This window comes from Amphiprion ocellaris, chromosome 21 (assembly GCF_022539595.1).
Source record: "Amphiprion ocellaris isolate individual 3 ecotype Okinawa chromosome 21, ASM2253959v1, whole genome shotgun sequence".
NCBI classification, from domain to species: domain Eukaryota; kingdom Metazoa; phylum Chordata; class Actinopteri; family Pomacentridae; genus Amphiprion; species Amphiprion ocellaris.
Window position 1 is genome coordinate 637,570 of NC_072786.1, and position 22,341 is coordinate 659,910.

Here is a 22,341-nt window from a genome sequence, read left to right on the forward strand (position 1 = left end):
TATTTAATTTCCTGTTTGAAGCTGATTAACTTCTTATGTTAACATCACATCATTGGAGGACATTCATTAACCATCGTGTCGTCCTGCTAGTCAAATAGACCTGTTTTAAAGTTTGAAAATGTGAAAAAAAAAAAAATTTCACAGTGAAACTTCTGTCCACATTTTCAACATTTTTGGGAAATCTTTGAACATTTTGTGGTGGAAAAAAAGAAATGTTAAAAATGTTTAAGATCATTCACATAAAAATCAACCAAAATCCAGCGAATTTCACTGGATTTCGGGTGATTTTTTGTGAATGATCTTAAATAAAATAGAAGTTTTACTGATATATATGGAATCACTTCAGACATTTTTAGGATTTTTTTTGGAAGATTTTTTGTCATTTTTTGAAAATATTTACAAGAGTTTTCTTGCCAAATTTGGGGGATTTTTTTAAAACAAAACTTTTAAGGAATTATTGGAATTTTTCAGAAATTTGGGGAGTTTTTTTGCTGAATTTTTTTTATTTTTTTCAGATAATGAAACAATATTTTTTGGTGCCGGCAAATGAGGACAACAGGAGAGTTAAACCATATTTTCTTTCAGAGTGACTTAAACATTTTACTTTCCTATAATCAGGGTGAAAATATTTTCACATACGTGTTCTTCTAACGGAGAATCTCTCTGAGGTAAATGCTTGTTTCTGATTTTATTCCTTGTTTACTGATTTTGTTCCTCACAGCATGAAGCCACTTTCACGTTTTCAGAGCTGCTGACGGTGCATGACAAATATGATAAAGTTTATTGTAAAAACATCTAATGGCCGTATCCAGTGCGTGAAATCGCAGCGTTGCCAGTGGCTGCATGATGGTGAGTTATTATTCATGGCTGCAGTAGTCTGAGGACAGTGCATTAATCCAGGGGCGGGGAGATGCACATAGTTCTTATCATGATGAGGCGGGGGCATTAGATAAGGAAAAGGATAAATGTAGTGCTCGTGCTTTGTTTTCTAATCCAGCCACAGGGCTAAGAAACTAACCTTTTAAATAGGTCACCTTCTCTGCTTTTAGAAACCAACACTGAGGCTCTGTCCGCCGGCTCTCAGCATCTCACTGTCCTCTGTTTGTTCTCTCGGTTCTGTTTGGATCGGCCTCGGCTAAAATATGAGAATATTAATCTCACAGGATGTAGACTGATGTTCTGTAGCTGCATCGCCATCATGCATTCAGGATCCTGTTCACACTTTAACATCCTGAACAGGATTATTCTTCCTGCAGGACTGATGTGACGGCTTCATGTTGGACAGACACAAAAAGATCACAACAAAGCTTGATAGGCAAACTAAACTACGGCAAAGAAACACAAACCATCAAACGAGAAGTCTAAATGATCAAATACAAAGAAAATCAAAAAAAAAAAAATAAGCAGAATGGCCAAGAAACTCTGTAAAAACACTCAAAATGACCATAAAAATCCCACAAGTCATGAAGAGATGAAAAACAAAGACCAGAACAGAATGACCCACTCACAAACAGGAACTATAGTGGTCAGGTTCCAGTCCGACCCACAAACAGGAACTATAGTGGTCAGGTTCCAGTCCGACCCACAAACAGGAACTATAGTGGTCAGGTTCTAGTCCGACCCACAAACAGGAACTATAGTGGTCATGGTTCTAGTCCTACCCATAAACAAGAACTATAGTGGTCAGGTTCTAATCCGACCCACAAACAGGAACTATAGTGGTCAGGTTCTAGTCCGACCCATAAACAGGAACTATAGTGGTCATGGTTCTAGTCCGACCCATAAACAGGAACTATAGTGGTCAGGTTCTAGTCCGACCCACAAACAGGAACTATAGTGGTCATGGTTCTAGTCCGACCCATAAACAGGAACTATAGTGATCATGGTTCTAGTCCGACCCATAAACAGGAACTATAGTGGTCATGGTTCTAGTCCGACCCATAAACAGGAACTATAGTGGTCAGGTTCCAGTCCGACCCATAAACAGGAACTATAGTGATCATGGTTCTAGTCCGACCCATAAACAGGAACTATAGTGGTCAGGTTCTAGTCCGACCCATAAACAGGAACTATAGTGGTCATGGTTCTAGTCCGACCCATAAACAGGAACTATAGTGGTCATGGTTCTAGTCCTACCCATAAACAGGAACTATAGTGATCATGGTTCTAGTCCGACCCATAAACAGGAACTATAGTGATCATGGTTCTAGTCCGACCCATAAACAGGAACTATAGTGATCATGGTTCTAGTCCGACCCACAAACAGGAACTATAGTGGTCAGGTTCTAGTCCGACCCATAAATATTTACTGCAGGTTCTTGTCCCACTCTTCTCCCAAAAAATCTATCTTTAAAAAATAATTGGATAAAATGCATTTCTACATCTGATATGGGACCCAAAAATGCTCCATTTCATTAAACATTCTGTTCTGTTCAGTTACTCGCGATAATAATCAGAGCTGTGATGATGCTACATTTACAATAAAACAAACCAAATGAATACTTGTACATGTGTAGTTTTGTGACTGCAGGAGGATCCAGAGTTTAAAGTGTAAAGCGGTTCTGAAGTCTACAGTTATTTTCCATGATGTTAGTCGGAGCAGCTTCAGGACTCTGGCATTGAGGAGGACAGCTGCTTTCAGCCTTTGTAGCTCCGAAGAATGAAGAGCTTCTCCTGTAAAGGCAGCAGGAACAGAGTGTGGCCTTGGGGCTCTGGTGGACGTCAGGAGTCCAACACAAAGACCACAAAGAGCCCAGAATGAAGGCCGTCGTCATGTGGAAGCAGCCTTTATGTTCACACTGGAAGCAGCAGCATTCAGGTCTGAAAACAAACCGAAACGTTAATGTTGGAGCTGCAGGTAAATCAGATGATTTAACATCTGCTTCCACAGAAACTCTCATCTCCTGCTGCTGTTAACAATTAACAATTTCAAAACTGGTTTAAAACATCTGACACCATCAGCCACAACATTAAGACCTGCAGTACACTGGAGCTCCTCTCTGATTGGTCCACAGCCCTCTGAAGGTGTCCTCTGGTTTCAGATCCTTTTCAGTCCTGCAACAAAATAAATATAATATTTATTATTATTATTATTATTATTATTATTATTATTATTATTATTATTATTATTATTATTATTATTGATAATGATAATAATAATAATAATAATAATAATAATAATAATAATAATAATAATAATAATAATAATAATAATAATAATAATAATAATAATAATAATAATATTTAATGGTGATCAACAGGTTGAAGTAAACAGTCGGTGTTCAGTGTTTGGATGTTCAGATTGGAGTAAACTTTGGTTATCAGACAGTGAGCAGAACTTTGAGAACTTTGCTCATTAAAGTGTGGAACAGAGTGAGATGTTTCTAAAATGGACATCTGATGTTCCTCTCAGTGATGCTGCTGCTTCTGCTCTAAAATCAGGTCAAGTGTGTTCCAGTGGGTGTGATGTTTAGTAAAATCATTGTCAGCATTTCTGGAGTCAACGGGAACATTAAAGGAACGTTTCTGTCATAGTTTAAAAAAAAACAGGAATTTCTGTTAAAAAAGATAGAAAATAAAATCAAGATTTAAAGTATGAGCTTCAAAAGAATTCTTTACAACAAACTTCAGGCCTCCATCACTGATTCAGACACTGCAGGACTTCTGAGTCTTCTGGAGTCTTCTGGAGGACTTCAACAAGTGGACTAAAATCAATGAAAAACATTAAATCTAAGTTAAAACAAGAAATCAAGCCACTCTATTGAAGATCTCACAATTAAGACCTTTTAGGTTTACTGGAGATAAAGACTCTGAGCCGCCTGATGGTGGCGCTGCTGAGGCGAGCAGGCGAAGAAGAAGAAGAAGAAGAAGAAGAAGAAGAAGAAGAAGAAGAAGAAGAAGAAGAAGAAGAAGAAGAAGAAGAAGAAGAAGAAGAAGAAGATTTCAGGAAGTTCCAGGTTCTAGGTTCAGGTGGTGGATTGGAGAAGAACAGCTTCAGTTATCAGTAAAGTTCTATGAGGAGGTTCTGGGAGGAGGTTCTAAAAGGAGGTTCTGTGAGGAGGTTCTAAAAGGAGGTTCTGTGTGATTTGAAGATTCTTACTGTGGAGTTGCTGATGATCTGAGCAGCAGGACATCAAAGGTTGAAGCTCCACAGTGGATGGAACCAGAACCAGAACTTCTTTCCCAGCAGAGTCCAGTGTTCTGTCCAGTTCTACAGCAGCTGAGGTGGAACAGTGGGAACTGAATTTAGAACCAGCTTCTTAATGAACAGATAGAAAATGTTGAGCTGCTGCTAAAGTTGGTTCTGATATAAACGATGGAGAACCAGAATGTTCTGTCCAAAGTGTTTTTGCTGTTCTGAGACTGTTCCCATCCAAACTTCAGGTTCTGACCCAGTTTGATTCTTAATGTGAGAATTAAAACAGAGAAAAGGTTTTCTGCTGCAGAACTTTGGTTCCACTAACAGAGTTCTAACAGTAGAACCTTCCTGTTGTAACTGTGGTTCTGTAGAAACAGGTGGAACTTTCTAGTTTATTTCCTTTAAACCAAAGGAACTTCATGTGTTCTGGTCCTATTAAAGGTTCTCATTCTGATTGACGTTTTAAATAAAAGAAGGGAACAAATCTGACGGCCAGCGCGCGCACTTTGTCACCAACGGAGCGCGTGTCCGCGGGGAGCGACGGGGGGAGGCCAGATGGAGGGAACAGCGGATGACAGCTTGTCTCTCAGACACTCTCTGCGCTTCAGCTCCACTTTTGACGTCAGGAATAATCAGGCGGCTTCATCCGGGTCTCCGCCGCTCCGTTTAGTCCCGTTCAGACCCGAACAGAGGAGGAGCAGCGAGGACGTGAAGCGGAGCGGCGGCTGGAGCAGCACGGCCCGGTCCAGAGCGCAATACCGGCCCGGTCCAGAGCGCGGCTCCGTCTCCATCTGCTGCACTTGGGCTCCTGTGGACGCGTCGGGAGGATGTTCGCGCTGCGGCTCAACAAGTCTCCCTCCTTCTGTCGGTAACTGGATGGCTGCGGAATGGAGATAGCCTTGGTGAGCTTTGAGAACGGCGGCGCCAAAGGGAGCGGCGGCAGCAATGCGGAGGAGAGCTGCCGGAACGCGCTGGATGTGCCTCAGTCGGGCTTTGTTCAGAGCGGACTCGGAGAGGACTTCGGGAAGGAGCTGAACACCCGAGGAAGCTCCGGTCCTCCTCCTCCTCCTCCTCCTCCTCAGCAGAGCTCCTGGAAGATCAACGACATGAACAACACTTTCAGCTGCAGCGAGAACGCCATGGATGCGCTTTTACGCGCGGACCACAGTCCCCATCTGTTCGACGAGGACATGCTGGACATGGACATGGACACGGAGAGCAACGAGAGGGTTCTCATCAACATCGCCGGGCTGCGTTACGAGACCCAGCTGGGAACCCTGAACCAGTTCCCGGACACGCTGCTCGGAGATCCCGCCAAGAGGATCAAATACTTCGACCCGCTCCGGAACGAGTACTTCTTTGACCGCAACAGGCCGAGCTTCGACGGGATCCTGTACTTCTACCAGTCCGGGGGGAAGATCCGGAGACCCGTCAACGTGTCCATCGACGTGTTTGCGGATGAGATCCGGTTCTACCAGCTGGGGGAGGAGGCCATGGAGCGGTTCCGCGAGGACGAGGGTTTCATCAAGGAGGAGGAGAAGCCGCTGCCGCAGAACGAGTTCCAGAAGCAGGTCTGGCTCATCTTCGAGTACCCGGAGAGCTCCAGCCCCGCGCGGGGCATCGCCATCGTGTCCGTGATCGTCATCACCATCTCCATCATCACCTTCTGCTTGGAGACGCTGCCAGAGTTCCGGGACGAGCGGGAGCTGCCGGTGACCAGCCGGCTGGACAACAGCACCGCGCCGCGACCCTCCCTCACCTTCACGGACCCCTTCTTCATCATCGAGACCACGTGCGTCATCTGGTTCACCTTCGAGCTGTTCGTGCGCTTCTTCGCGTGTCCGAGCAAGTCCGAGTTCTCCAAAACTATCATGAACATCATCGACATCATGTCCATCATGCCTTACTTCATCACGGTGGGCACCGAGCTGGCGGAGCAGCAGGGCCAGGAGCACCAGAACGGCCAGCAGGCCATGAGTCTGGCCATCCTGAGGGTCATCCGCCTGGTCCGGGTCTTCCGGATCTTCAAGCTGTCCCGCCACTCCAAGGGTCTCCAGATCCTGGGTCAGACTCTGAAGGCCAGCATGAGGGAGCTGGGGCTGCTCATCTTCTTCCTCTTCATCGGAGTCATCCTCTTCTCCAGCGCCGTCTACTTCGCCGAGGCGGACGAACCGGAGTCTCACTTCTCCAGCATCCCGGACGCCTTCTGGTGGGCCGTGGTCACCATGACGACGGTGGGCTACGGGGACATGAGGCCGGTGACGGTCGGAGGGAAGATCGTGGGTTCGCTGTGCGCCATCGCCGGCGTGTTGACCATCGCGCTGCCGGTTCCGGTCATCGTGTCCAACTTCAACTACTTCTACCACCGGGAGACGGACCAGGACCAGTCCTCCCTGAAGGACGAACCCAACAGCGGCAGAACCAGCCCCGAACTGAAGCGCAAAGGCAGCAAATCCTCCGCCAAGTCCCAGGACGCGGAGAACAACGAGGCGGGCGCAGCGGTGGAGAAGAACATGAAGGCGAACAGCAGCCTGGACCTGAAGAGGTCTCTGTACGCCTTCTGCCTGGACACCCGGGAGACCGACCTGTAGAATCAGAACCAGGACGTCCGGCCCGCAGAGAGCAGAACTAAGGAGAGTTTTTCTAAAAAGCACATTTAATCCGCTGGTCTGATGCACCCAGCGGCCCTTTAACTACCAGAACACCTCCAGAGCTGATGAGCAGAGCCCGCAGGACATGAAGGATTAGCAGTCTGTACAGAAAGCTGGGACAGCCCATAATAAGCAGAGCCAGACAGAAGCCTTTTTGCTCTTTGTGTAAATATTCCAGCTGCTGGATTCTGGAGGAAAAAAGTCTATTTTTGACACCGCTCGGGTGTGAAGCTTCTTCTCAGAGGACCTCAGCCTTGTTCTGCTCGTTTTAAACCACAGAACATTTTTTTAATTAAAGGACAGAACATGGAAGTATGCAGAACCAGGAGAACATCTGGAGAGACCAGCAGCACTGGAACCAGGTGAGTCTTCATCTCCTCCAGCATCAGGAGAACCCAGAACTCCTCAGGTTCTTCAGATCCACTGAAGATGATGTTTGGTTTCTGCTTTAGGTTGAAAACTGTTTGTCAGTAAACATCATCTAAAATATTCCGTTAGATTTAATTCATTCAAAGGTGCAGAATCACAAACATCCTTCAGACTTTTTTCATAGATTTCATGGATTCAACTCTCAGATTATTAATCTTTATAAATAATATTAAAACATTTCTTCAGGAACTTTACTCTTCACTATGTTTAAGATTTAAATGTCGCTTTTTTCCAAATTTGTTGAAAATTAAAAGCAGAAATCTTTTATCATAGAAACTGATGAAACCTGATTAAAGTTCTGGATTTAAGCTGATTGAAAACTTTAACCCTCATGTCGTCCTGCAGGTCAAAATCGGTTTAAAGTTTGAAAATGTGGGGAAAAAAAATCTATTTTCACAGAGAAGCTTCTGATGTCCACATTTTCAACATTTTTGGGAAATCTTTGAACATTTTTTGGTGGAAAAAAGGAAAAGTTAAAAATGTTTCTGAAGAACATTCACATAAAAATGTTTTTATATTAATGTTCCTAAAGAAAATATTACAAGTTTTACTGATATATATGGAATCACTTTAGATATTTTTAGGATTTTTTTGGGAAGATTTTTACTCATTTTTTGAAAATATTTACAAGAATTTTCTTGCCAAATTTGGGGGATTTTGTTTTAAAAGAAAACTTTTAAGGGAAACTTTTAAGGAATTATTGGAATTTTCTTCCTGAAGGTTTTGCAAATTTTCAGAAATTTGGGGAATTTTTTTGCTGAATTTCTGGATTTTTTTCAGACAAGGAAACAATATTTTTGGTTCCTGTAAATGAAGACAACAGGAGGGTTAAATAAAAACAGTTGCCTGGTTTTGATGAAACTGATTTAAAAGTGGAGATCTAACAAACATCCATCTGCTGAAGAAGCTCAACATTCAAAAGATTTAGAAGTTTCTTGGAACCCTGACATGTTCTACGTTCTGTTGGGTTCCAGAAGTCAGAACCAGATGTATTGAAAAGTTCCACTGAGTTTGACCTCTTTGGATTTTCTCCAAAGCAGATTAAAACGAGATTTTCTTCCTGTCTGAGCAGCAGAAAACAGTGAAAACATCTTTTTCTGGGATAAATCTGTTTGGCTCCGACTATCACAGACTTTTATTCTGAAGATGATGTTTGAGGACTTAAATCTGATTTCTTAACTTTTATGTGAACATGTCAGAACGTCTAAATCTGTGTTGAGGTTTTACTGAGTTCTAATCAGACAGGAAATAATTCTCAGTGGTTTGTTTTGCTGTAAAACAAAGCTTTCCACCGTCTGCTCTGCTTTTGGATGAATTCATTTATGGGTTTGTCTTTAAAATCTCTGATGTGATGTTTTCAGGCTTCTTGTTTTCTTCAGCCAACAGCTCAGAAACCAGAAAAATATTCAGATTTTTAACAAATGCACAAAACGATTGATTGATTATCAAAGTAGTGGATTCTTTCCTCAGTGAACCTCCAGTTTTAGTCAAATAATCATAATCTGACTGTGATTCCAGTAAACCCTTATTCGTATTTTAATTTATTCAACCAGGAAAGCTTTTTATCTGCAGTTAAAACGAACATTTGGTCTCAGTTTGAATCAGGTTTCCATTCAAGTGCAGTTTGTGGTGAAACATGAAGGAATGATGTGGTTTAGAGCAGAAGCAGCTGATAATAGTCGGTCCAGTGATTGTTTTTCGGTGGGTTCAGAGGACAGATGGAGTCTGCAGGCGACGCTCCATCAGCTTCTGTTTCCTCCAGAGCAGCTGAGAACTTTCTGCACTTCTGTCCTGAGACACCTGAAGAGCTCCGAGCTGAAAGAACCACCCGGTGCATCGTGGGTATTTATAGTTCCACACTGAGAAGAGATTCAGGAGATCCACAGAAAAATTAAAAAACAGGAAATAAACAGACAGCAAATAAAAAACGGCAAATATAAAGACAACAAAGACCATTTAGGAGCACAATATGTTTACAGAGTAAACAGGATGAACAGCTTCTGTAGCGCCTCCTGGAGGGCAGGAGGGCAACAGACTGTCACTGGGTGTACGGGGTTGAGGAGATGGGGCAGTTTTTACCCCTGCAGTGTCTCAGATGGGGCAGTTTTTACTACCAGGTTGTTGGTGTTTATGGTTGTTGTTGGTGTTCAGGGTTGTTGTTGGTGTTTATGGTTGTTGGTGTTTATAGTTGTTGGTGTTTAGGGTTGTTGTGTTTATGGTTGTTGTTGGTGTTCAGGGTTGTTGGCGTTTATGGTTGTTGTTGGTGTTTATGGTTGTTGTTGGTGTTCAGGGTTGTTGGTGTTTATGGTTGTTGTTGGTGTTCAGGGTTGTTGGTGTTTATGGTTGTTGTTGTGTTTATGGTTGTTGATGTTTATGGTTGTTGGTGTTTATGGTTGTTGGTGTTTATACTTGGTGTTTATGGTTATTGTTGGTGTTCAGGGTTGTTGGTGTTTATGGTTGTTGTTGGTGTTCAGGGTTGTTGTTGGTGTTTATGGTTGTTGGTGTTTATAGTTGTTGGTGTTTAGGGTTGTTGTGTTTATGGTTGTTGTTGGTGTTCAGGGTTGTTGGCGTTTATGGTTGTTGTTGGTGTTTATGGTTGTTGTTGGTGTTCAGGGTTGTTGGTGTTTATGGTTGTTGTTGGTGTTCAGGGTTGTTGGTGTTTATGGTTGTTGTTGTGTTTATGGTTGTTGATGTTTATGGTTGTTGGTGTTTATGGTTGTTGGTGTTTATACTTGGTGTTTATGGTTATTGTTGGTGTTCAGGGTTGTTGGTGTTTATGGTTGTTGTTGGTGTTCAGGGTTGTTGTTGGTGTTTATGGTTGTTGTGTTTATGGTTGTTGTTGGTGTTTATGGTTGTTGTTGTTGGTTTTCAGGGTTGTTGGCGTTTATGGTTGTTGTTGGTGTTTATGGTTGTTGTTGGTGTTCAGGGTTGTTGTTGGTGTTTATGGTTGTTGTGTTTATGGTTGTTGTTGGTGTTTATGGTTGTTGTTGTTGGTTTTCAGGGTTGTTGGCGTTTATGGTTGTTGTTGGTGTTTATGGTTGTTGTTGGTGTTCAGGGTTGTTGTTGGTGTTTATGGTTGTTGGTGTTTATAGTTGTTGTTGGTGTTTATAGTTGTTGGTGTTTATGGTTATTGTTGGTGTTTATAGTTGTTGTTGGTGTTTATGGTTGTTGGTGTTTATGGTTGTTGGTGTTTATAGTTGTTGTTGGTGTTCAGGGTTGTTGGTGTTTATGGTTGTTGTTGTGTTTATGGTTGTTGATGTTTATGGTTGTTGGTGTTTATGGTTGTTGGTGTTTATACTTGGTGTTTATGGTTATTGTTGGTGTTCAGGGTTGTTGGTGTTTATGGTTGTTGTTGGTGTTCAGGGTTGTTGTTGGTGTTTATGGTTGTTGTGTTTATGGTTGTTGTTGTTGGTTTTCAGGGTTGTTGGCGTTTATGGTTGTTGTTGGTGTTTATGGTTGTTGTTGGTGTTCAGGGTTGTTGTTGGTGTTTATGGTTGTTGTTGGTGTTCAGGGTTGTTGTTGGTGTTTATGGTTGTTGGTGTTTATAGTTGTTGGTGTTTATGGTTATTGTTGGTGTTTATAGTTGTTGTTGGTGTTTATGGTTGTTGGTGTTTATGGTTGTTGGTGTTTATAGTTGTTGGTGTTTAGGGTTGTTGTGTTTATGGTTGTTGTTGGTGTTTATAGTTGTTGGTGTTTATGGTTATTGTTGGTGTTTATAGTTGTTGTTGGTGTTCAGGGTTGTTGGTGTTTATGGTTGTTGGTGTTTATGGTTGTTGGTGTTTATAGTTGTTGGTGTTTAGGGTTGTTGTGTTTATGGTTGTTGTTGGTGTTTATGGTTGTTGTTGGTGTTTATGGTTGTTGTTGGTGTTCAGGGTTGTTGGTGTTTATGGTTGTCGGTGTTCAGGGTTGTTGTTGGTGTTTATAGTTGTTGGTGTTTATGGTTATTGTTGGTGTTCAGGGTTGTTGGTGTTTATGGTTGTTGGTGTTTATAGTTGTTGGTGTTTAGGGTTGTTGTGTTTATGGTTGTTGTTGGTGTTCAGGGTTGTTGGCGTTTATGGTAGTTGTTGGTGTTTATGGTTGTTGTTGGTGTTCAGGGTTGTTGGTGTTTATGGTTGTTGTTGGTGTTCAGGGTTGTTGTTGGTGTTTATGGTTGTTGTGTTTATGGTTGTTGTTGGTGTTTATGGTTGTTGTTGGTGTTCAGGGTTGTTGTTGGTGTTTATGGTTGTTGTGTTTATAGTTGTTGTTGGTCTTCAGGGTTGTTGGTGTTTATGGTTGTTGGTGTTTATAGTTGTTGTTGGTGTTTAGGGTTGTTGTGTTTATGGTTGTTGTTGGTGTTTAGGGTTGTTGGTGTTTAGTGTTGTTGTTGGTGTTTAGTGTTGTTGTTGGTGTTTATGGTTGTTGTTGGTGTTCAGGGTTGTTGTTGGTGTTTATGGTTGTTGTTGGTGTTTATGGTTGTTGATGTTTATAGTTGTTGGTGTTTATGGTTGCTGGTGTTTATAGTTGTTGGTGTTTATGGTTGTTGTAGGGCTGGGCGATAAATCGATTTTATCGATTAATTTGAGTTTGTACTTAATGTCGATTTGTTTTAATGAAAATCGATTTTCTCATCAACATCCGCCACCAACACCTTCCCGCTGGGCTCCCGTAGTTCAGAGTGAGCGCCCCCCTCCCCCCCACGCTTGATACACAAACAACATGGCGGCGAGCGGTGCAGATCTAAAGGCACGTGTCCACTAGATGCTATTTTCCCGCACGGCAACGCACCACATCTGAAAATCACACGGACGGCGGTCACTAGCGAACCACAACATGGTCACATGACAGCTCTGAGCAACAGCAGGCCGCTACGTGGTCACATGACCGAGCTTTTAGCTGGACAGTCCTGCAGACAAGTCGAATAAAAACAGCGGCTCGGCCGCAAACTTTCCCTTTTATTTCAAAAAACACATCACCGAAAAGTATTTCTGAAAGCATTTGAAGCGAGAAATAATCTGTGCAGCAGCTAAATCTGTCTTCGTTTTAATGTCACCGATGCCTAGTTTAGAAGTTTGAGGACAGTTTCACGATGTGTGGAATCTCTGCACGCCACATCCAATTTGCATAAAGTACGAGTCAGTCTACTTTATGCAAATGAGCTGCAGCCCTCTCCAGGTAAACACACCTGATCACAGCTGGAAACGCTCCACAACCAGACCAGCATGCCACATGCAGCGCATTTCCAGCTGCGATCCATTGTGTTTACCTGGAGAGGGCTGCAGCTCATTTGCATAAAGTAGACTGGACTCCGGCGTGCAGAGATTAGGTAGAGGGTAAAAAAAAAAATCGGACAAATCGTGAATGGGGATTTTTTTGTGAAAAAATCTGGGATTTTGTTTTTAGGCCATATCGCCCAGCCCTAGGTTATTGGTGTTTATGGTTGTTGTTGGTGTTCAGGGTTGTTGTGTTTATGGTTGTTGGTGTTTGTGGTTGTTGTTGGTGTTCAGGGTTGTTGTGTTTATGGTTGTTGTTGGTGTTCAGGGTTGTTGTTGGTGTTCAGGGTTGTTGTTGGTGTTTATGGTTGTTGTTTGTGTTTAGGGTTGTTGGTGTTTATGGTTGTTGTTCATGTTTAGGGTTCTTTTTGGCGTTTATGGATGTTGTTGGTGTTTATGGTTGTTGTTGGTGTTTATGGTTGTTGGTGTTTATGGTTGTTGGTCTTTATGGTTGTTGGTGTTTAGGGTTGTTGGTGTTTACGGTTGTTGTTTGCGTTTATGGTTGTTTTTTGTGTTTATGGTTGTTGTTGGCGTTTATGGTTGTTGGTGTTTATGGTTGTTGTAGGTGTTTATGGTTGTTGGTGTTTATGGTTGTCGGTGTTTATGGTTGTTGTTGGTGTTTATGGTTGTTGGTGTTTATGGTTGTTGTTGGTGTTTATGGTTGTTGTAGGTGTTTATGGTTGTAGGTGTTTATGGTTGTTGTAGGTGTTTATGGTTGTTGTAGGTGTTTATGGTTGTTGGTGTTTATTGCTCTTGTTGGTGTTCATGGTTTTTGGTGTTTATGGTTGTTGGTGTTTAGGGTTGTTGGTGTTTAGGGTTGTTGTTGGCGTTTATGTTTGTTGTTGGCATTTATGGTTATTGGTGTTTATGGTTGTTGTAGGTGTTTATGGTTGTTGGTGTTTAGGGTTGTTGTTGGTGTTTATGGTTGTCGGTGTTTATGGTTGTTGTTGGTGTTTAGGGTTGTTGGTGTTTATGGTTGTTGTTCGTGTTTATGGTTGTTGGTGTTTATGGTTGTTGGTGTTTATGGTTGTTGTTGGTGTTTAGGGTTGTTGGTGTTTATGGTTGTCGGTGTTTATGGTTGTCGGTGTTTATGGTTGTTGTTGGTGTTTAGGGTTGTTGGTGTTTATGGTTGTTCGTGTTTATGGTTTTTGGTGTTTAGGGTTGTTGGTGTTTAGGGTTGTTGGCGTTTATGGTTGTTGTTTGCGTTTATGGTTGTTGGTGTTTATGGTTGTTGTAGGTGTTTATGGTTGTTGGTGTTTATGGTTGTCGGTGTTTATGGTTGTTGGTGTTTAGGGTTGTTGTTGGCGTTTATGGTTGTTGTTGGTGTTTATGGTTGTTGGTGTTTATGGTTGTTGTTGGTGTTTATGGTTGTTGTAGGTGATTATGGTTGTTGTAGGTGATTATGGTTGTTGTAGGTGTTTATGGTTGTTGTAGGTGTTTATGGTTGCTGTTGGTGTTCAGAAAATTTCTTTTCTTGACATTTGAACTTGTCGAGACTTTTTAAAGAAACTAACTTTCATCAAATTTCTGATTCCAACATAAAGACTTCAGCATCTTTACATGAATAAACAGATAAATTAGGAACCTGCTTTAACAGTAGAACATGTGGTCATCATTTATATTCTGTTTTTATGTATTTTCAAGCAGACTTAATAGAATACTTTCTTGTAATTTCCTCAAAAATGAGCTGCAAATGACCAGAAAGTTTCACAGAAGACAAAGAGAAGCTTCAGTAATTATTAACTGATGTTTCTGCTCAACGTTGGTTCAGTTTAATTCTGAACAGCTTTTTTCAAACTCTGTTTTTAGTTGCAAACTGATCTGAGGACAGATTTTCACAGAAGAAACCTGAGAAATAAATGCAGTGTTTTAGTCTTTCTAGGAATCGTTCTGAACTCATAACTAAAAAAGAATTTCCTCATTTGAAAATGGAATAAATCAGTCAACATTTAGACTTTCTTCAATGAATCTATAAGTTATTCTTACATTATTATTATATTATTAATTGATTATTTCACGCAGATAAAAAAACACCACTTTAGAGTTTAGTCTTTAGTCTGCCCCTGCAGCGCCACCTGCTGTCTAAATGCTGGTATTTACAGTGTGAAGCAGCCTTAATAGCTGCATTTATAATAATTTTACTAACGGAATAACTGTAAAATTAATAATAACTGCAGTTTTTCCTCTAAATAAACACCAAAGTGCACTGAGCTTCTTTTGGAAATATTCTTTTATTCGCAGTTAAATAGAGACAATCACAGTTTTAGGAAACCAGAAGAAAGTTTCCAAGAAATTACAGGTTAAATTTTGTTTTGGACAATAACTGGTATTAAAATGGACTTTTGTAAGCAGCTGTGAGCTCCGGATGGTGTTTTCTAGGATAATGAACCCAAACTAAAAGTGACTAAAAATGACTTTGTTCCTCCCTGGAGCTTCGTTCATGTTGAAGCATCGACTCGTGAATCCGTAAAGATGTCGATCACATTAATGACATTCATCCAACACTTCCTTTTCTCTGGATGCTATGCTAAACTAAGTTAGCAGCCTTCACTCTCCAGGATCCTCTGATTTTACATTTTTTATTCAAACATTCTCCAAAAATATCAGAAACTTCCTCCATCCTGGAACCAATGGATTCTGACTGAAGGAAACATCGATGTGTCGATTCCAGGTTCTTACTTTAACCCTCCCTTTGTCTTCATTTGCCAAAAAATATTGTTTCCTTGTCTGAAAAAAATCCAAAAATTCAGCAAAAAAATTCCCCAAATTTCTGAAAATTTGCAAAACCTTCAGGAAGAAAATTCCAATAATTCCTTAAAAGTTTCCTTAAAAGTTCTATTTTTTAAAAAATCCCGCAAATTTGGCAAGAAAATTTGTGTAAATATTTTCAAAAAATGAGTAAAAAGAAGGGAACACAAACATATTCACTCTGCTCTTCAAACTTGTGGCTATCCAAACTGGGCTTTTATCAAAACAGCAAAAAAGCGCAGGGAGGATAAGAAAGACGAGGACCACAAAAAGAGAAACAACATTGTCATCCCCTATGTGGCAGGAATTTCAGAGAAACTCAGGAGGATCTTTAACACCCACCAGATCCCAGTACACTTCAAGCCCAGCAACACTCTGAGGCAAAAGCTGGTCCATCCCAAGGACAAAATTCCAAGGGAGAAACAGAGCAATGTGGTGTACGCAGTGCAGTGCAATGAGGGATGCTCTGACCTGTACATTGGAGAGACTAAGCAGCCATTACACAAGCGCATGGCACAACACAGGAGGGCCACGACCACAGGCCAGGACTCAGCAGTCCACCTCCACCTCAAGGAGAAGGGGCACTCCTTTGATGACCACAAGGTGCGCGTTCTAGCCAGAGAGGACAGATGGTTTGAGAGGAGGTAAAAGAAGCCATTCATGTCAAACTAGAACGGCCATCTTTGAACAGAGGAGGGGGCCTCAGACACCACTTGTCTCCCACTTACAACGCCGTTCTTAGAGCCCTCCCAAGGAGGTGCAGCCATCATTCCCACCTGCAGTCAGGTGACCCCCAACCACCCTCCTAGAGGGCTGGGAGGGGTAACGACCGCCCATCAAAGGCTAACGACTCACATTAACACCTAACGAGTCTGTTGGTTTCGGGTCTTTGTCCACTTGTTTTTGCCACCACCTTCCTGGTGGATAAATATCTGGTACTCCCCACCAGGCTTTCAGAACTGAAGAAGCCTCTTGGATGAGAGGTGAAACGTTTTGCCATAACTTATGCTTGCTTGAGACTTATCATGACCTGGATGACTGAGAACATCCACAGATTTAGTAAAAATCTTCCAAAAAAATCCTAAAAATAGCTAAAGTGGTTCCATATATATCAGTAAAACTTCCATTTTATTTAAGAACATTTCTTTTTTCCGCCAAAAAATGTTCAAAGATTTCCCAAAAATGTTGAAAATGTGGACATCAGAAGTTTCACTGTGAAAAAATTTTTTTTCTCCACATTTTCAAACTTTAAAATGGGTCAGTCTGACCTGCAGGACGACACCAGGGTTAAATTGACGGATTCATAGTTTAGTTTTTTACAGTGGCGCTCAATAAGTGGATGAAACAAGCAGAATATTTATCCCGGGAATCACAGAAGGAATTCCTCCTAAAGTGCGGTTTATTCCATCCTCCATCAGCTGCCTCTAATCGTCTCATTCCTCCTCTGTTGCTCCCTCGCTGCCCCGATCCGGTTCCATTACATAACCTCTGATTTGTGTTTTTGCTGCTGTACGAGGACCTTCTGACGGCATGAAGGAAGCCGTCGTTCAGCGTCGTGTCTGCTGGCTGAGCTTGTGTCAGCGAGCAGAAAGCTGCAGGACTAAAATCTGTCCTGCAGATCCACATGGCTTCACCTCCACCAACAGCCCGGCAGCGGTGCAGCATCTGGACGCAGTCGACCGCAACCAAACGTACACGTTGGCCTGCATCTTTTATTACGTTCAGCTGATTTCACAGAGTAATTACAGCCTCCATCACGTCTCCTGCTCATTAAAACCAACAGTGATCTGTTTTAGTGTCCGGGAACGCCACTTCTTTTGCATTATTCCTGGATAAAGACTGCAGCAGTGACTGGATGTTAATAACGGCTGAAAGCAGCACAAACAGAACTAAATCTAACATTTAATAAATCTGCACACCTTTCTGGTGTTTTTGAGTAACTGAATTAACCCTCATGTCGTCCTGCGGGTCAGAATCGACCCGTTTTAAAGTTTGAAAATGTGGAAAAAAATATATTTTCACAGTGAAACTTCTGATGTCCACATTTTCAACATTTTTGGGAATCTTTGAACATTTTTTGGTGGAAAAAAAGAAATGTTTCATTAAGAACATTCACAACAAAATCAAACAAAAAAATCCAGCGAAATTTGCTGGATTGTGGTTGATTTTTGTGAATGTTCTTAAAGAAAATATTAGCAGTTTTACTGATATATATGGAATCACTTTAGATATTTTTAGCATTTTTTGGAAGGTTTTTACTCATTTTTTGAGAATATTTTCAAGAATTCTATTGCCAAATTTGGGGGATTTAAGGAATTATTGGAATTTTCTTCCTGAAGGTTTTGCAAATTTTCAGAAATTTGGGGAATTTTTTTGCTGAATTTTTGGATTTTTTTCAGACAAGGAAACAATATTTTTTGGTGCCTGTAAATGAGGACAACAGAAGAGTTAAAGGAAGCACCATCAAGCTAACATTGACGTAATGTTTAATATGCTACGGTTGTTTTTAGCATGCTAGCCTGCTAGCATTGCCTCGTTAGCAGCAATACAAAGTGCAGCTTCATGCTTCTAAACCAACCATTGGACAGATGAATATTTTTACCTGATAGAGTTGAAACACGAATGAGATGTTCTGCTGACTTCAGTCAAACTGTCTGGATTCTATGTTTTTATAAAAGACTCGGAACAGCAGGAACCAGAAAGTTCCTTTAACATTTTAGAGTTGTTGTTGGTGTTTATGGTTGTTGTTGGTGTTTAGGGTTGTTGTTGGTGTTTGTGGTTGTTGTTGGTGTTTGTGGTTGTTGGTGTTTATGGTTGTTGGTGTTTAGGGTTGTTGTTGGTGTTTATGGTTGTTGTTGGTGTTTAGGGTTGTTGTTGGTGTTTATGGTTGTTGTTGGTGTTTAGGGTTGTTGGTGTTTATGGTTGTTGGTGTTTATGGTTGTTGTTGGTGTTTATGGTTGTTGTTGGTGTTTATGGTTGTTGTTTAGGGTTGTTGGTGTTTATGGTTGTTGGTGTTCAGGGTTGTTGTTGGTGTTTAGGGTTGTTGTTGGTGTTTATGGTTGTTGTTGGTGTTCAGGGTTGTTGTTGGTGTTCAGGGTTGTTGTTGGTGTTCAGGGTTGTTGTTGGTGTTCAGGGTTGTTGGTGTTCAGGGTTGTTGTTGGTGTTTAGGGTTGTTGTTGGATGTTCAGGGTTGTTGTTGGTGTTCAGGGTTGTTGTTGGTGTTTAGGGTTGTTGTTGGATGTTCAGGGTTGTTGTTGGTGTTCAGGGTTGTTGTTGGTGTTTATGGTTGTTGGTGTTTAGGGTTGTTGTTGGATGTTCAGGGTTGTTGTTGGTGTTCAGGGTTGTTGTTGGTGTTCAGGGTTGTTGTTGGTGTTTAGGGTTGTTGATGTTCAGAGTTGTTGTTGGTGTTTATGGTTGTTGTTGGTGTTCAGGGTTGTTGTTGGTGTTTAGGGTTGTTGTTGGTGTTCAGGGTTGTTGTTGGTGTTTAGGGTTGTTGGTGTTCATGGTTGTTGGTGTTCAGGGTTGTTGTTGGTGTTTAGGGTTGTTGTTGGTGTTTATGGTTGTTGTTGGTGTTCAGGGTTGTTGGTGTTTAGGGTTGTTGTTGGATGTTCAGGGTTGTTGTTGGTGTTCAGGGTTGTTGTTGGTGTTCAGGGTTGTTGTTGGTGTTTAGGGTTGTTGTTGGTGTTCAGGGTTGTTGTTGGTGTTTAGGGTTGTTGGTGTTCAGGGTTGTTGTTGGTGTTCAGGGTTGTTGTTAGTGTTTAGGGTTGTTGTTGGTGTTCAGGGTTGTTGTTGGTGTATAGGGTTGTTGGTGTTCAGGGTTGTTGTTGGTATTTATGGTTGTTGTTGGTATTTATGGTTGTTGTTGGTATTTATGGTTGTTGTTGGTATTTATGGTTGTTGTTGGTGTTCAGGGTTGTTGTTGGTGTTCAGGGTTGTTGTTGGTGTTCAGGGTTGTTGTTGGTGTTTATGGTTGTTGTTGGTGTTCAGGGTTGTTGTTGGTGTTTAGGGTTGTTGTTGGTGTTTATGGTTGTTGTTGGTGTTCAGGGTTGTTGTTGGTGTTTAGGGTTGTTGTTGGTGTTCAGGGTTGTTGTTGGTGTTCAGGGTTGTTGTTCTGAAATTAGACATTACAGCAGCTGTTAAAAACACCGTATATTAAATGTCAGCAGACTTGCAGGTTTAAACTATGACAAAACTGTTGTACTCAGTATAAATCTTAACGCTACAGCACAGATAATACCAGATAATAACAGAGAACATGATGTCTTCAGGAGATCCTCTTCATTCCCACCTCTCCTGCTGCTGACTGAATCACTCTGAACCGTTTTGTGCTGGACGTATCAATTAGCCAGATCCGAGGACCACGAGCGCCGGGACGCCGTCCAACCGGCATAAATTCTGGCTGTAATCTGGTGAACTGGCGGCGAGCTGCAGAACCCAATTAGGGGAAGCTGTCTGCTGCTGACAGCGACTGAAGGACAAAGATCCTCGAAAAACCACGTTTCTGACTTCAGCTTGAACATGATAATCTCAGAGGCTTTAATTTTCCTGTCGTCTAATCACAGGAATCGTCGGACATTTAGAGAAATCGGTCCGTCTACAGCGTTAGTAGGAATTAGTTTAACCCTCATGTCGTCCTGTGGGTCAAATTGACCCGTTTTAAAGTTTGAAAATGTGGAAAAACATATATTTTCACAGCGAAAACTTCCACATTTTCAACATTTTTTGGGAAATTATTGAACACTTTTTGGTGGAAGAAAAATATATAAAAAAATGTTTCTTTAAGAACATTCACATAAAAATCAACCAAAATCCAGTGAAAATTGCTGGATTTTGGTTGATTTTTTGGTGAATGTTCTTCCGGTCATGTCTGGAGCCACGGCAGGATTTGAGGCGCTCAAAAACTTTAAAAACTTTGCCGAGATGCAGCTGTCAGAATGAGTGACATCTCATTTCACTGAGAGCTGGGAGACGGTAACAACTTGACTAATCCCAACCCCATGGTTCCTACAAACAAGATGTCCAGTATTTAGATGGGATGCATTATCACGGTTCTATTTTTATCCCCATAAATGCATCTAATCCGGGGGCGGTGATGCTCTCCGTGACAGCACAGTGACTCCAGAAATGTTAGCGAGGAGCTTCTGCAGCACAACTAATTATCTGCTGTTACTCCACAGTGATTAGAGCCGTCAAACACACCGAGGCTCAGCTGGAGACGATGACCGAGGCTTCTGGCAGCTCCTCCTCGATGCATGGAGGTGATTAGCATGAGCCTCCATCAGAAACGCTGGGAGCAGGAGAGACAATGCAGCGAGGAAGTTACATAACGCCACACTCATGCATAAATATATATATAAATACATCCACAGTGCTCAGCTGCAGCCTCCACTGCTGCTGGAAAAAACAGGGAATCACTGCCAGAGCAAAGATGGGGCAGAGCTGTGAACCCAGGACTCAGGAGGAAAGTCGGTTTTCCGTTTCCAGGGTGTTTTTCAGAACCTCTTTTAACTCTTTTTCTACCAGCAGCAGCCTGTGGTTCAAACTTCCATTTTAAAAGCTGCAGGAAAATGGAGGCGGCTTCACTTCTGCTGCGTCTCTGATTCAGTTTATTCAGTAAAAAAGTAAAATGTCAACGCTCCACTGAGAGTTCTGTTCTCTGGTGGGACGGCAGCTTTAGCCTCCAGAAGGATCCATTGTTGGTAAAGTTTCATATATGAGGCAATACTTGGACTACATTTGCTCCTTAACCTTCATGTTGTCCTGCGGGTCAAAATTGACCCGGTTTAAAGTTTGAAAATGTGGAAAAAAAATATATTTTCACAGTGAAGCTTCTGATGTCCACATTTTCAACATTTTTGGGAAATCTTTGAACATTTTTTGGTGGAAAAAAAGAAATGTTAAAAATGTGTCTTAAGAACATTCACATAAAAATCAACCAAAATCCAACAAATTTTGCTGGATTTTGGTTGATTTTTATGTGAATGTTCTTAAAGAAAATATTAGAAGTTTTACTGATATATATGGAATTACTTTAGATGTTTTTAGGATTTTTTGGAAGATTTTTACTCATTTTTTGAAAATATTTAAGAATTTTCTTGCCAAATTTGGGGGATTTAAAAAAAAAAAACTTTTAAGGGAAACTTTTAAGGAATTATTGGAATTTTCTTCCTGAAAGTTTTGCAAATTTTCAAAAATTTGGGGAATTTTTTTGCTGAAGTTTTGGATTTTTTTCAGACAAGGAAACAATACTTTTTGGTGCCCGTAAATGAGGACAATAAGAGGGTTAATGGCACAGAAAAGTTCTGTTCTTCACTCTTTCTGTTCACCAGATCATCTGTTGCTTTCTGTTCGTACTGAAGTGGGTAAAAGGCTTCTGTCTATTCTGCAGCTTCTGCCTGGAAGATGTTGCAGAAAGACTGGAAATGAACCGAGTTCATCTCATTGAGTGTCTTTAAATCTTGCATATTGGTCCGTGTGGTGATTATGGACTCCGTTGGTTTGGTTCTGCTGTTCTTCTCTCCATGTATGGTCAGTGGTCAGTTCTCCTGAGCTCAGTTATCAGCTGTTTGGTCTTTTGGTATTTAGAGCTGAGTTGTTTTCAAACCGGGCTGCACAGTGGCGTAGTGGTTAGCACTTTCGCCTTGCAGCTAGAAGATCCCTGGTTCACGTCCCGACTTTCCCGGGATCTTTCTGCATGGAGTTTGCATGTTCTCCCTGTGCATGTGTGGGTTCTCTCCGGGTACTCCGGCTTCCTCCCACAGTCCAAAAATATGCTGAGGTTAATTGATCATTCTAAATTGCCCGTAGGTGTGAATGTGAGAGTGATTGTTTGTCTCTGTATGTAGCCCTGTGACAGACTGGTGACCTGTCTAGGGTGTCCCCTGCCTTCACCTGAGTCAGCTGGGATAGACTCCAGCCCCCCCATGACCCTAGTGAGGATTAAGAGGTGTATAGATAATGGATGGATGGATGGATGGATGGATGGATGGATGGATGGATGTTTTCAAACCATCAGACTCTGAACCTCCTTTCTGATCAGTTTCACCCTGAACTGTGATGTTCTTGTATTAGATGAAGGCAGTCGAGTTCTGAGAATAACGGAGAACTCTAGAATTCTGTTGGGGTC

General features: G+C 41.7%; 1 protein-coding gene across 2 annotated transcripts in view; it reads left to right on the forward strand.

Moving 5' to 3' along the window:
* The first annotated feature begins 4,512 nt into the window (after positions 1-4,512).
* The window catches only part of LOC111571319 (potassium voltage-gated channel subfamily A member 1), a 46,677-nt gene continuing 28,848 nt past the window's right edge, over positions 4,513-22,341 (forward strand). Inside the window, exons 1-2 of one of the 2 annotated variants that reach the window (XM_055006760.1) lie at positions 4,513-7,151; positions 20,393-20,473. In XM_055006760.1, the coding sequence (XP_054862735.1) occupies positions 5,026-6,729 (1,704 nt within the window). In that variant the 5' untranslated portion in view covers positions 4,513-5,025 and the 3' untranslated portion in view covers positions 6,730-7,151; positions 20,393-20,473. The remainder of the gene's footprint in view (positions 7,152-20,392; positions 20,474-22,341) is intronic. The other variant, XM_055006759.1, reaches the window with a different exon arrangement.